Source organism: Mobula birostris, chromosome 2 (assembly GCF_030028105.1).
Source record: "Mobula birostris isolate sMobBir1 chromosome 2, sMobBir1.hap1, whole genome shotgun sequence".
Classification (NCBI taxonomy): Eukaryota; Metazoa; Chordata; class Chondrichthyes; order Myliobatiformes; family Myliobatidae; genus Mobula; species Mobula birostris.
In genome coordinates, this window is record NC_092371.1 from 47,401,781 (window position 1) to 47,415,028 (window position 13,248).

General features: G+C 40.4%; 1 protein-coding gene across 2 annotated transcripts in view; it reads right to left on the reverse strand.

Annotated features, from left to right (window-relative positions):
- The window catches only part of helz2a (helicase with zinc finger 2a), a 131,305-nt gene that overhangs the window by 76,718 nt on the left and 41,339 nt on the right, over positions 1-13,248 (reverse strand). For both annotated transcript variants that reach the window (XM_072240296.1, XM_072240303.1), the window contains exons 6-7: positions 7,660-8,168; positions 899-1,528 (exon numbers count right to left, since the gene is read on the reverse strand). In XM_072240296.1, the coding sequence (XP_072096397.1) occupies positions 899-1,528; positions 7,660-8,168 (1,139 nt within the window). The remainder of the gene's footprint in view (positions 1-898; positions 1,529-7,659; positions 8,169-13,248) is intronic.

Consider the following 13,248-nt stretch of genomic DNA (forward strand, 5'->3'; position numbering starts at 1 on the left):
CATTGAGTGTATTTCTGTATGCTCATGGTCTTCTGCTGCTGTAGCCACTTCAAGGTTCAACCTGCTGTGCACTTAGAGATGCTCTTCTACAAACTACCCCATAACGTGTAGATATTTGAGTTACAGTTGCCTTCCTGTCAGGCTTGAACCAGTGTCCGCTGACCTCTCTCATTCGCAAGGAGATTTCACCCACATGACCTTTGCCCACTGGATGTAATTTTTGTTTATTGCACCAATCTGTGTACACTCTGGAGACTGTAGTGTGTAAAACCCCCAGAAAATCTGCAATTTTGAGATACTCAAACCACTCCATCAAGCACCAACAATCATTCCAAAGTAAAAGACAATTAGATCACATTTCTTCCCCATTCAGATGTTTAGTCTGAACAACAACTGAACCTGTTGACCATGTCTGCATGCTTTGGTGCACTGAGTTGCTGCAACATGATTGGCTGATTGGATATTGCACTAATGAGCAGGTGTACCTAAGATTAGTTATACCTAAGAAAATAGCCACTAAGTATATGTACAGCCACTACCTCCCATTAGTTATCTTACAGCCCACCAATCTTCAAAACTGAATGGGAAAAATTACAGTGCTTTGTTTATACCATGTGCTAACATGAGCCTTAAAATGTGAAAGAAGTGCTATGTATTATATAGTCATTGGACAGTACTTTTAACAATGATACTGATATTTTTCATTGAAGCTTCATCTGCACATCACTATTTGCCCCATTCAAAACAGCATCAGCTAAGACTGATAGTACCAATATTGTGAAGTTCTAAAATTATTTAAAATAGTATGCATTAGTTTTTGAATATTTCATTAATTAATAAAATATTTCAGTATATATTCCTGCTAAAACCAGATACAAAAGCAAAACTATTCACTCACCTGTTAGTTTCCGTACATAGAAGCAATCTAGTTTCTGGTCTCCTTATTATTTCCATTGCTGCTTTTGCCAAGGTAAACGTCTTTCCAGTTCCAAAAGGGCCATAAATGAGAAGAGGGGGCACTGTTTTGTTTCCATGGCATTGTCCTGTAATAAAGCTCACAGCATCACATTGCTTCTGGTTTCCAATTGGAATGGATTGAGAACACTGAGGAATGCAACAGTTGGTAAAGTCTGGGAAGACAATCTGCTCATGGAGAAGCCTGTCCACTGCTCGATGTCTGAAGCAAAATGTAAGCCGGTCCAACTGAAACTGAATCTCTACATTGGAGGAGAAACCCTTGCAGTAACCAAGGCCAGTGATGCATCGCTGGGAGAGTTTCAAAGCAATGTGACTTTCAGTGGTAGCCACTTGGACGATGGCAGCCTCATAAACATCATTGTTGGAGGAAGGGTTTGGTGCTAAAAGTGCAGTTTTAACTGCTCTCTTAAATAGATAGCCTTCATTTGAGTTAGTCAGAGCAGGAGGCATTGGAACAACAGCAAACAGCTCTCCAGGTGGCGCAATCTTCATCCCTTCCGTGGTTTCTTCCAATATATCAGTGATTGAAATGGTCACCTGTAGATTGAGTCTATTGAAAGGAAGTTTTACAATTATTTTTCAAAAGATGAACATGCCAAACTTCTGATTTGAACTTTATTTGCAACAATGTGTACTTCTGCCAATTTAGTTTTGCATCAGAACCTAATTGTTTTAAATTGGTTTCCTTAAGCAAGTCAGTCAAGCAGGTTAACAATCAGCAATAATGATCAGCACAGAGGAAAAAAAAATCAAATCAAATCAAACCTAGTTTTATTTTCATTCAATCATACACAGATATAGCTGAACGAAACAGTGTTCCTCTGGGGCCAAGGTGCAAAACATACACAGCACATTCAAAATAGCGAGCAAAGAAAACATTCACATGAAAAAACAATTCATATAGTCCAAGATCCTGAGCAACATATCCTACAAATTTATGGTACAGTCTTCGGGCAGTGCATAGACACATGCAAGCCAGCCTGTCATTCAACTGATCAAACACGGGAGGGCAGCATCAACAGGAGAGGCCAGCCCCCAGCCAAACACGGACGCCATGCCGCACTGTCTCTGGCATCCCCTCACCTGGTCATATGAATCATAGAGTCATAGAGATGTGCAGTACAGAAACACCTTCAGCCCATCTAGTCCATGCCAAGACCAATTAAACTGCCTACTCCCAACAACCTGCACCAGGATCATAGCCCTTCATACCCCTACCATCCATGTACCTATCCAAACTTCTCTTAAATGTTGAACTTAAGCTTGCATGGACCACTTGTGCTGGCAGCTCATTCCACACTCTCACAACCCTCTGAGTGAAGAAGTTACCCCTCATGTTCGTGTTAAACTTCTGACCTTTCACACTTAAGCCATGACCTCTGGTTGCAGTTCCACCCAATCTCAATGGAAAAAGCCTGCTTGCATTTATCGTATCTATACCCTTCATAATTTTGTCTACCTCTATCAACTCTCCTCTCAATCTTCTACATTCTAAAGAATACAATCCTAACCTATTCAATCGTTCATTATAACTCAGGTCATCCAGACCCAGTAACATCCTTGTAAGTTTTCTCTCAACTTTATTGACATCTTTCCTCTAGGGGTAGATGAGCAAAACTGCACACAATACTCTAAATTAGGCCTCACCAACACCCTATACAACTTCAGCATAACATCCCATCTCCTTTACTCAATGCATTGATTACTCAATGTGCCAAAAGCTTTCTTTATGACCCTTTCTACCTGTGACATCATTTTCAACGAATTATGTATCCATATTCCCAGATTCCTTTGTTCTACCATGCTCCTCAGTGCCCTACCTTTCACTGTATAAGATCTACCCATGTTTGGCCCTGCTGAAGTGCAAAACCTCACACTTGTCTGCATTAAACTGCATCTGCCATTTTTCAGCCGATTTTTCCAGCTGGTGCAGTTCCCTCTGCAAGCCATGATAGCCTTCTTCACTGTCCACTACACCCCCAATCTTAGTGTCATCTGCAAATTTGTTGATCCAGTTTACCACCTTATCCTCCAGATCATTGATATGAATAACAGACAACAAAGGACCCAGCAGTGAACCCTGCAGCACATCACTAGTCACAGGTCTCCAGTTAGAGAGGCAACCTTTCTACTACCACTCTCTGTCTTCTCCCAGAAAGCCAATACCTAATCCAATTTCTACCACAACCTGAATGCTGAAACAATAAACCTTCTTGAACAGCTTCCTAAGTGATACCTTGTCAAATACCTTACTAAGGTCCATGTAGACAACACCCACTGCCTTGCCTTCATCTATTTTCCTGGTAACTTCCTCAAAAAACTCCATAAGATTGGTTAGACATGACCTACCACACACGAAGCCATGCTGACTATCCTTTACTAGTCCAAGTCTATCCAAATATTTAGAGATCTGGTCCCTTAGAACACCTTCCAATAACTTTCCTGCAACTGATGTCAGACTCACTGGTCTATAATTTCTTGGTTTCTGTTTAGAGCCTTTTTTAAGCAGCAGAATAATATTGGCTATCCTCCAATCTTCTGGTAACTCTCCTGTTGCTAAGGATGATTTAAATATCTCTGCTAAGGCCCATGAAATTTCTGTATTTGCCTCCCATAGAGTCCAAAGGAATACCTTGTCAGGTCCTGGGGATTTATCCATCCTAATTGGCCTGAGGGTAGCAAATACCTCCTCCTCTGTAATCTGTATGTAGTCCATGAAGTTGATGCCGCTTTGCCTGCACCTTGAAGCCTAATCCTTGCTACACCTGAGGCTACGCAGCTCCCACAGCACTTGTCTCACCACCAATCAAGGGAAGAAGACCTACAGCAACTTACTTTAACAATGTCCAACAAAGTCTCTCCATCACAAGTGAAACATCTGCGACAATCACCCACAGTTATACTGCAGCCACCTTTATACGCCAATTCCAATATACCTTCGAGAAGCAGGCAGCAAGACAGCGTGCACCCAAGTCAGCTCTTTCGAACCCAAAACAAGCTCCTCCGACATCTAGGCCAGCATCCAGGCCGGCTCCTTCCCCGGCAACCTGGCCGGCTCCTTTGACAACACCGGTCCAGCTACTCAGATCAATGGGCAGCGCACTGATGGGTCAGTCCTGCAGCACCCGAAGTTCTTAGAGTAGAATTGTCTTTCAATTGCAAAAAACACTTTTAACAAAAAAAAAACACCTTTGGTTGGCCTCCAAGAGGCCACTGCATCCAAACGCGCCATCTTACCAGAAAGGGCAGTGATGCCTCGAACATGGTATCACTGATGGTGTGGAGATTTGGGCAGCAATCTGAATAGGGAAAAAGGCAGCAATTGATGCAGGAATGGGTTGTAATTAGTAACAGAGGGCTAACAATTAGAGGGAGAATAATTACTAGGAGTACGGCAGGGATCAGTACGGAGACACAGCAGCGATTAGTAGAGCAAGGGGGTGAAGGACACTGATTCACACATGGACAGAGTTGACACTGGCAAAGGAAAGGGTGCTGTTGGATGGAGGAAGGGGGCCATTGATGATCATGTGGGGTTGCACAGCACGATACAACTTTGCATTAGTTATTAATGCTGCACAAGACTTTGGTAAGACCACAGATGGAATACTATATGCGGTTTGGGTTTTATACCCAAGGAAGGAATGTGTTTACAATACAGGGAGTGCAACAAAGGATCACCAGACTGATTCTTTGCTTGGTAGGACTATTAAAAGTGCTTAGAAGAGTAGAATCACAAACAAGAGAAAGCTTGCAGATGCTGGAAATCAAAGTAATATAAACAAAGTGTTGGAGGAACTCAACAGGCCTGACAGCATCTATGGAAAAGAGTTGATATTTCAGCTCAAGACCCTTCATCACATTGGAAAGTACAAGTTTCTGACAGAGCTTGATAGGTTATTGTATGGAGGAGATGTTCCCCGGCTGCATGGGTTTCAGTGCCTTAACTCAAGGTCTCATGATGCAGGGTAAATCATTTAGGACTGAGACAATGGGAATTTTCTTCTTTCAGAAGGCGGTGAATTCTCTGCCATGGAAAGTTTAGACATGACTGATATACCTAAAATAGGAAATGGATACATTTCTAGATATCAAGGGGTATGGGAAAGAGTCCAGTATTTTGTTATTGAGACTGAGGAACAGCCATAATCATAATGAATTGATCATTGTGTCAATAATAAAAAAATTAAAAATATTCCTGAGAGCTTCTCTGCAGGCACAGACAGAAGCAATTCTTTGTGAAACCATGATGTCTACGACAGTGGAGCTGGGAGTGGCAATCCTGAATCTCCACGTTATATTAAGTATATATTTTAAACTAATCTTTTCCACGTTGTATCCAGGTGTTTAATGACACTGAGTTATGCCACATGTAAGCTGGTGTGCACACACTGACACTTGCATTTGCAAAAGGATCTTCGAGTCAATTAGGGTAGATCCATCTTTAACTCAGCTGTAATATCCTCCCCCACCACCCCTCCCCCATACACAACCACACTCTGTTTTGTTTCCATAAACAATATGAACGTTCCAAAGGGTATCAGGGCATGAACCTTTGAGAGATCAAAGTGGAAATCTAGTTGAACTCTGAATCCATATTTTCCTGTATCTACCAAGAATTGGATCAATTGGTGGATGTTGTGTACTTGGATTTTGAGAAGGCTTTTGTCGTGATGCTGCACATGAGGCTGCTTAACAAGATAAGAGCCTGTGGTATGGCATGTAGCATGGATAGAGGGTTGGCTGATTGGCAGGAGGCAAAGGGAGGGAATAAAGGGAGCCTTTTTTGCTTGGCTGCCGTTGGTTAGTGGTATAACGCAGGGTTTAAGTTTAAAACTGCATCTTTTTACATCATATGTTAATGATTTCAATGACAGAATTTATGACTTTGTGGCCAAATTTGCAGGCAATATGAAGATCAGTAGAAGGACAGACAGAGTTGAGGAAGCAGAAAGGCAGTAGAAGGACAAACAGATTAGGAGATTGGAAAAAGAAGTGGCAGATGGAATACAACATTGATAAGTGTATGGTCATGCACTTTGGTAGAAAGAATACAAGCATAGACTATTTTCTAAATGTGGAGAAAATTAAAAAATCCTAGGTGCAAAGGGACTTGGAAGCCCTCGTGCAGGATTCCATAAAAATTAACTTGCAGATTGGGTCAGAATCAGAATGAGAATCAGGTTTATTATCACCAGCATGTGACGTGAAGGTCGGCGGTGAGGAAGACAAATAGAATGTTAGCATTCATTTCAAGAGGACTGGAATCTAAAAGCAAGGACGTAATGCTAGGGCGCTGATGACGCATCACTTAAAGTATTGTAAACAGTTCTGAGCCCCTTATTTAAGACATTGGAAAGAGTTCGGAGGAAGTTCATAACAATGATTCCAGGAATTAAAGGGTTAATGTATGAGCAACAATTGATAATTGTAAGCCTGAACTCACTGGAATTTAAAAGAATGAGGAAGGGTTCCCATTGAAACCTATTAAGTGTTGAAATGCCTTGATAGAGTGGATGTGGGGAAGATGTTTCCTATGGTGGGGGAGTCTTGGACCAGAGGGAACAGGCTCAGAATAGAAGGATGATGATTTAGAACGGAGATGAGGTGGAATTTCTTTAGCCAGAGGGTGGTGAATCTGCAAGATTCATTGTCACAGGCACGGTGGAGACCAGATCATTGGGTGTATTTAAGGCAGAGGTTGATACGTTCTTGATTAGTCAGGATCTGAAAGGTTATGGAGAGAAATCAGGAGAAAGGTGATGAGAGGGAAAAAATAGATCAGCCTTGATGAAATGTTGGAGCAGACTCGATAAGCCAAATGGCCTAATTCTGCTCCTATGTCTTAAGATCTTATGAGTTAAAAGTACAGTTTGCCAGATCTTTCATAGTGAAAGGAAAACAGAGCTTTAATATGTCAAAAAACAAGAAGCCTTTTGAAATGGGTGAAGCCTGTATAGATCACATGTGCTTCATTAAAACAAAAATAAAGTGGGAGAGGTATTTCTCTAATGGATAAGTAGAAAGAAGGAAAGCTGGTTAAACATCTAGGTCAGCTGTGGCAAGCTCAGAAGCGGCTTATATATACCGAAGCAAACGTTGAAAAGAAACTCAAACAGATTATTAAATCTAGAAATACAGTAAATCAGTGGAAAGAGCAACAAAGTTCATGTTTCTGGTCAATGATCTTTCATGATATGAATCATGAACTCTTTTTCTCTTTCCAGAGTTTGCCTGATGAGCTAAGTGTTTCAACCCTTCTATTTTTATTTTAAATTTCCAGCATTTGCAGTATTTTATTTCTGAAATATTAAGTCTAATTCCAAAAGTAGTATAAGCAAAAACGTTAGTAAAATCCATTAATGTAAAAAGTACTTGCTATAATGTCTGACAAAATTTATCATTTGTAACTATTTGAAGAAATGCTAGATCAAATGATATTAGGATTATAGGCTTGATAATCTATTCATTGAGAAAGAAATAAAGTACAATTGCTGGAAATCCCTAACAGAAAATACTAGAAATACTTAGCAGATCAGGCAGTTGCTCTGCAAAGAGAACATTTCAAATCAATGACAGTTCACAATTGAAAATTACCCTCTTCTATAGCTAATACTGGCTCTGTTTGAACTTGTCCGGCAAAAACATTTGTGCTGAGCAGTTTTTTGTTAGATACCGCACCTTGAAACTATGTCAGCTTCAGCTTGTTCCTCTTGGTACAGGAAACTGTGCATTTTCTCTTTGTAATTTGCACGTGTTATTGGAGTTTTGGACATGTCTTTGGTGTTGTATTCCAATGCTATGGATGGTGACTTGTATTTCTGCAACACATCATGCTCTTGTTCATTTCTTTCCATGCAAGGTATTATCCTTCTATTTCCACTGTTCCATCTCTCCAGGCTGACAAATTGGAAATCACTGGATGGATTATTGGATATTTGAGTAACATCTTCTGTACCAATATGAATCTTTCTGACAAGAAGAGGTCGGTTTCCAAAATCAAAAACAACCCATTGTTCATAAATTCCTATGTTCACAGCTTCAAATGAGACTACTACACTGTATAGAGTTCTGGATGACTGGAATTTTTTGCCTTCAGCACTAAGGCAATTTTTTGGTAAACCTTCTCCTTCCAGTGAAAATGTTGCTCCAGGTTCTCTCTTCAGCAGAGCAACATTCAACAGTGCTTTCTGGAAAGGTAACAAAATCACTTTAGTATTATTCACATTTGAGAAACTTATATTTTAAAGGATCTTATTACTCTGAATAAATTCAGGATATCTGCTCAAGCTCCAATTTTGAGGTCAATAGTTCAATGTTGTTTTGCTAACTGAGCCGGTTTGGAGAATGCAGTATTGCAATAATAATTGCTTAGGATGGGAAAATATGTACAAACATTTTAAGTCAGGTTGAATGTTTTCCCATTCATGTAGATGGATCAGATAAGGAGAGTTAATTTTTATAAATAACAAATGTTTTCAGCATGTTTTCAAAGGTTACTTTATCTTTTTATTATCTTAAAAGGTTTTAATAGTTAGTAAATGTTTTAGATTTTGGCATTCAGAAATTACCATTTTTTTAAGTACCTGCCAGCTTTGCCAAGCACAGTTTTAATAGGTTATCAATTTGCTTCGGCTTTTTTTTTAATATAAATGGCATTTTCTAATCCCTCCTCCCTTTATATAATCAGAACAAGAATGGATTATTAAGGCATCCGTTAGTCTTCCAAGACCATGGATCTGCGTCTGGAAAGTCTTCACTCTCCAGGGCAAAGGCCTGGGCAAGGTTGTATGGAAGACCCAGCAGTTGCCCATGCTGCAAGTCTCCCCTCTCCATGACACCAATGTTGTCCAAGGGAAGGGCATTAGGACCCATACAGTTTGCCACCGGTGTCGTCACAGAGCAATGTGTGATTAAGTGCCTTGCTCAAGGACACAACACGTTGCCTCGGCTGGGGCTCGAACTCCAATGCCTTAACCACTTGGCCACGTGCCCACACAAGAATGGATAAATTCCAGATAATTTAAAACATTTCAAGCTTAAGTTTTAAATAAACTAATTTTTAAAATAGTAGCATCCTTACAAATGAAACAAAAGCACCAACTTTATGTCGGAAGGAACAGCAAAAATGCAACTTTTGATGTATCTTCCAATTAAAAGCAAGGGCGGTGTGTCATCCTTAAGATCATACGAGATCCCAAGGTGATTCACAGCAATATTATCACACAACAGCATTAATAAAAAGCTTGAGATGACGGAAACTTAAAATTAAAAAAAAAAGCAGAAAATGCTGGAAATATGCAATAGGCCATACTGCATCTATTGGAAGAGAGACAGAGCTAACACTTCAGGTTGAAGATCCCTCATTAGACCAAGTTCAGTCCTGATGAATGGCCTTTGTCCTGAAACACTAGCTTTATTCCTCTTCTTGCAACTGCAATCTGACCTGCAGCGTGCTTCTGGAATTTTTTGTTTTTATTAGAATAGAATAATAAAAACAGGATCTGAGCTGCAAAAGGAAATAGCCAGGTAAATGACCAAAAAAGGAATCCTAGAAAGTAAAAATAGAGGCCAAAATGCAAAATTTTTAGAATGAGAATTCCCACAAAAATGTCCATTTGTGGCTCAGTTCACAATAACAAACACCGAAGGTTTTCTTTGGTAGATTGAAAGCAATACACATAGAAATATTGGGATCGAGGTTCTGCTCAGTTCAACTGTTTTTTTCTAAATTCAATTTGCCCAAAAAATGACATAAACTACTGTATGTGGAGTTTAAAGAGCAAACTGCATTCAGAAAAGACCTACAATCTGTTTAAACTATTGCAGAAAAGTCATGCCTATAAAACTACCACACACCAAAAGTGAATTATTTGATCTCATTTAGAGGCTAACAAGAAGGCTCAAAATCTATTTTGTTTCTTTGAGCTAGGAGAACAACATGCACATTTTAAGAAGTTTTGAAAGTAATTTTTCTTTAAATTTACAAAGAAACTGGCCAAAGTACTCTTACACAATGAGCAAATAGTTCTGTATATATGTTTGAAAGTCGTATTTCAATCATTTCAAATTACTCACATGTGGCGGAATATTTTGTATTAAGTCCATTTTAAGTTGCTTTAATAAACAGGTTGTCAGACTTAACTATACTAAGGATTTTTTTAAATAACATTTTAAAATACTGGCCATTTATGCACATTTACAGCAAACCATTTGTCAAAATGTAAATTAGTTCACGCAGACTCCCAGGGAATAAGTCACTCCTTGAACTTGCCAAATGTTGGCTGAAGGCCAAATATACTAGAAATGAGAATTAAGTCTTTAGAGTCATTAGGTCTTCAGCCTAACACATCCGTACTGATATGTTACCCAGTGAGCTTGTCCCATTTGCCTGCATTTGGCCTACAGACTTCTGAACCTCTCTTATCCATGTATTTACCTAATAGGCTTTTTAATACTGCTAATATGCCTGCCTCAAACATTATTTCTGGCAGTTCATTCCACATACACAACATCCTTTGCATGAGGAAACCACCCCTGATAATTCTTTTAAATCTCTCACCTCTTAAACCCATGCCCTCTTTGCCTTTTTGTTTTTAGCATCCTCTGCCTGAAAAAAGGACTATGTACTTGCACCCTATATATGTCCCTCATGATTTTATATACCTCTATCATGTCACCCTTCAATCTCCTGTTCCAAGAACTAAAGTCCTAATCTATGCAACATGCAACCATCACCACCCCCACCAACCCACCCCCCCCCATCCCCTGCCCCCGCACCCAACTAACAACTCCAAGATTTGTTCTGCCCCAGTTCAGGATCTTAAGCTGTAAAATGTCTGTAGCCTTCTCCAAAACTATTTTAAAACAAATAGAATTATGGTCACTGGATGCAAAGTGCTCACTGACAGACACGTCCCCCACTTGCCCTACCTCAGACACAGTGTTGCGCCCTTTCTAGTACTTCCCTCTACATATTGATTGAAGAACTGCTTTGGACACATTTTCACAAATTCCACTCTGTCCAAGCCTTTCATACTATTGTCCAGTCAATATTAGGCAAGTTAAAACCTCCTACTAATAATACTCTTATGTTTATAACTAGGGGCAGTCTCGCTACACAATTGCCCTTCCGATTCTCACTAGTGGTTGGGGAGGCTGCTATAAGGGTTGGGAACCCCTGCTCTAGAGTCCGTTGTCATAACCTCTTTCATCAAGAAGGCAGGTCCTCACCTCTTAACTCATCTCTGTCATGCCTGTGGTGTCTGTGTCCTGGAATACTGAGCTGCCAGTCCTGCCCTTCCCTCAGCCATGTTTCTGCTATGGCTATGATATCCCAGTCCCTAGAACCAATCCACGTTCCTGAGTTAATCCACTTTATCTGCCAAGCCAGTGCATTGAAACAAATACAATCTAAACCAATGCACTTTCCTCTCCTTCTACTCTGGTCCCATCAATTCCAATGACTAAACTTGTTCTTATTGACTGCTGTATTTTTCCCTTCTCATCCGCCACCCCAGCCCTGCTTCCTATAGAGCACTGGTAAATCTCCCAGCCAGGATATTGGTCCCTCTCCAGGTGCAACCCATCTCCCGAGTACAGGTCAGAACTACCCTAAGAAGAGATCTTAATGGTCTAAGAAATTGAATCCCTGCCCCCTGCACCAGCAGCTCAGCCACACATTTATCTGAGTTACTTTTCTATTTCTACCCTCAGTAGCACGTGGCACTGGGAGCCATCCAGTTTACTACCTTGAGGTCCTGCCTTCTAGGCTCTCTCCTGACTGCTTATATTCATTATGCAAGACCTCATCCCTCTTTCTACCTACGTTGTAACCATTATGCACCACAACCTTTTGCTGATCACCCTTCTCCCAAGAATGTTTTGCAACCAATTCGAAACAATCCTGACCCTGGCACCAGAGAGGCAACGTACTATCTTGGGCACATGGGGGGGGGGGGGGTCAAAGTAAGCCGCAGAGAGTTGTAAAATTAGTCAACTCCGTCATATGCACTAGTCTCCGTAGTATCCTGAACATCTGCAAGGAGAGGTTCGTCAAAAAGGCAGTGTCCATCATTAAGAACCCCCATCACCTACGACTTGCCCCTTTCACATTACTACCATCAGGGAGGTACACACTCAATGATTCAGGACCGACCTCCTCCCCTCTGCCACTCATTTTCTGAATGGACATTGAACACCACTTCACCTTTTTTTTTTGCACTAATTATTTAATTTAACCATAATATTCATGGAATTACATCATTCTATTATACCCTAAACTGACAAGATTGGGTGCAAGATTCACTTGTCACTTTAGGGTACAATAAAATGACGTAATTCCACAAAGACTGGCTCTAAGCTCAGTGAGTAAGGGAGAAGTCAGTTCAGTTCTCCATGAACGTCTCTATCAGTCATGCTATAAATATCATATACTATACACGTCAGGCGTTATCTCAAGGCCTCACCCTCATTAACAAAGCAAATGACACTGTTAGCATTAGTGAAAGTCCAAAGAACATTATGACCAGGAAAGCCTTTTAACAAGAATTTGCAGTTAAGTCTCTGCTAGTTTTATCAAGACATGCTGCAATCACAGAGGTCCAGCAACCTGGGTTCAATCCTATCTTCCCATGCTACTTGAGTCTGCACACTCTCTCTTCGACAGCTGAACTTCCATCATATGCTCTGGTTTCCTCCCACGTCTCTGAGACATGCCATAAGTAGGTTAATTGACCACAATAAAATACCTCTCATGTGAGTGGGAGGCAGCAGAATTAGTCTGAGTCAACAGGCATGAGAAAAAGGATAGGTTATAGAGAAATGAATGAGGGGAAAGGGATCAATCAGATTGCTCTCAAAGCTACCACTGACTGGACGGGCCAAATGGACTTCTTGTGTCAACATATGAAAGCTTTAGTTGCAGCAGTCAAAAGACACCAACGCTTCAAGCCCTCAGAGTTACTTCAAAGAATAAAATTCATGTGTGATGAATACTGAAGATGCTTTGTTCTGGAATGTGTGTCTATATTAATGTCTACACTTACTGCTGTGAGCAGGTCACCATCATTACATGTGGTACAACTCATAACAGATCCTTCTAAGAATCATTCATTTGCTGCTTAATACGTTCTTGTTTCAGAAGCAAATCAAATACTTTACTTCAATACATGTTCTCCTAACTCACATGCACTGCCCAAGTGTCTCCATATATCAGTTAAGTCAAGTCAGTTATTGATATGTGCATCTTCAGCTAACTTCCATCATATC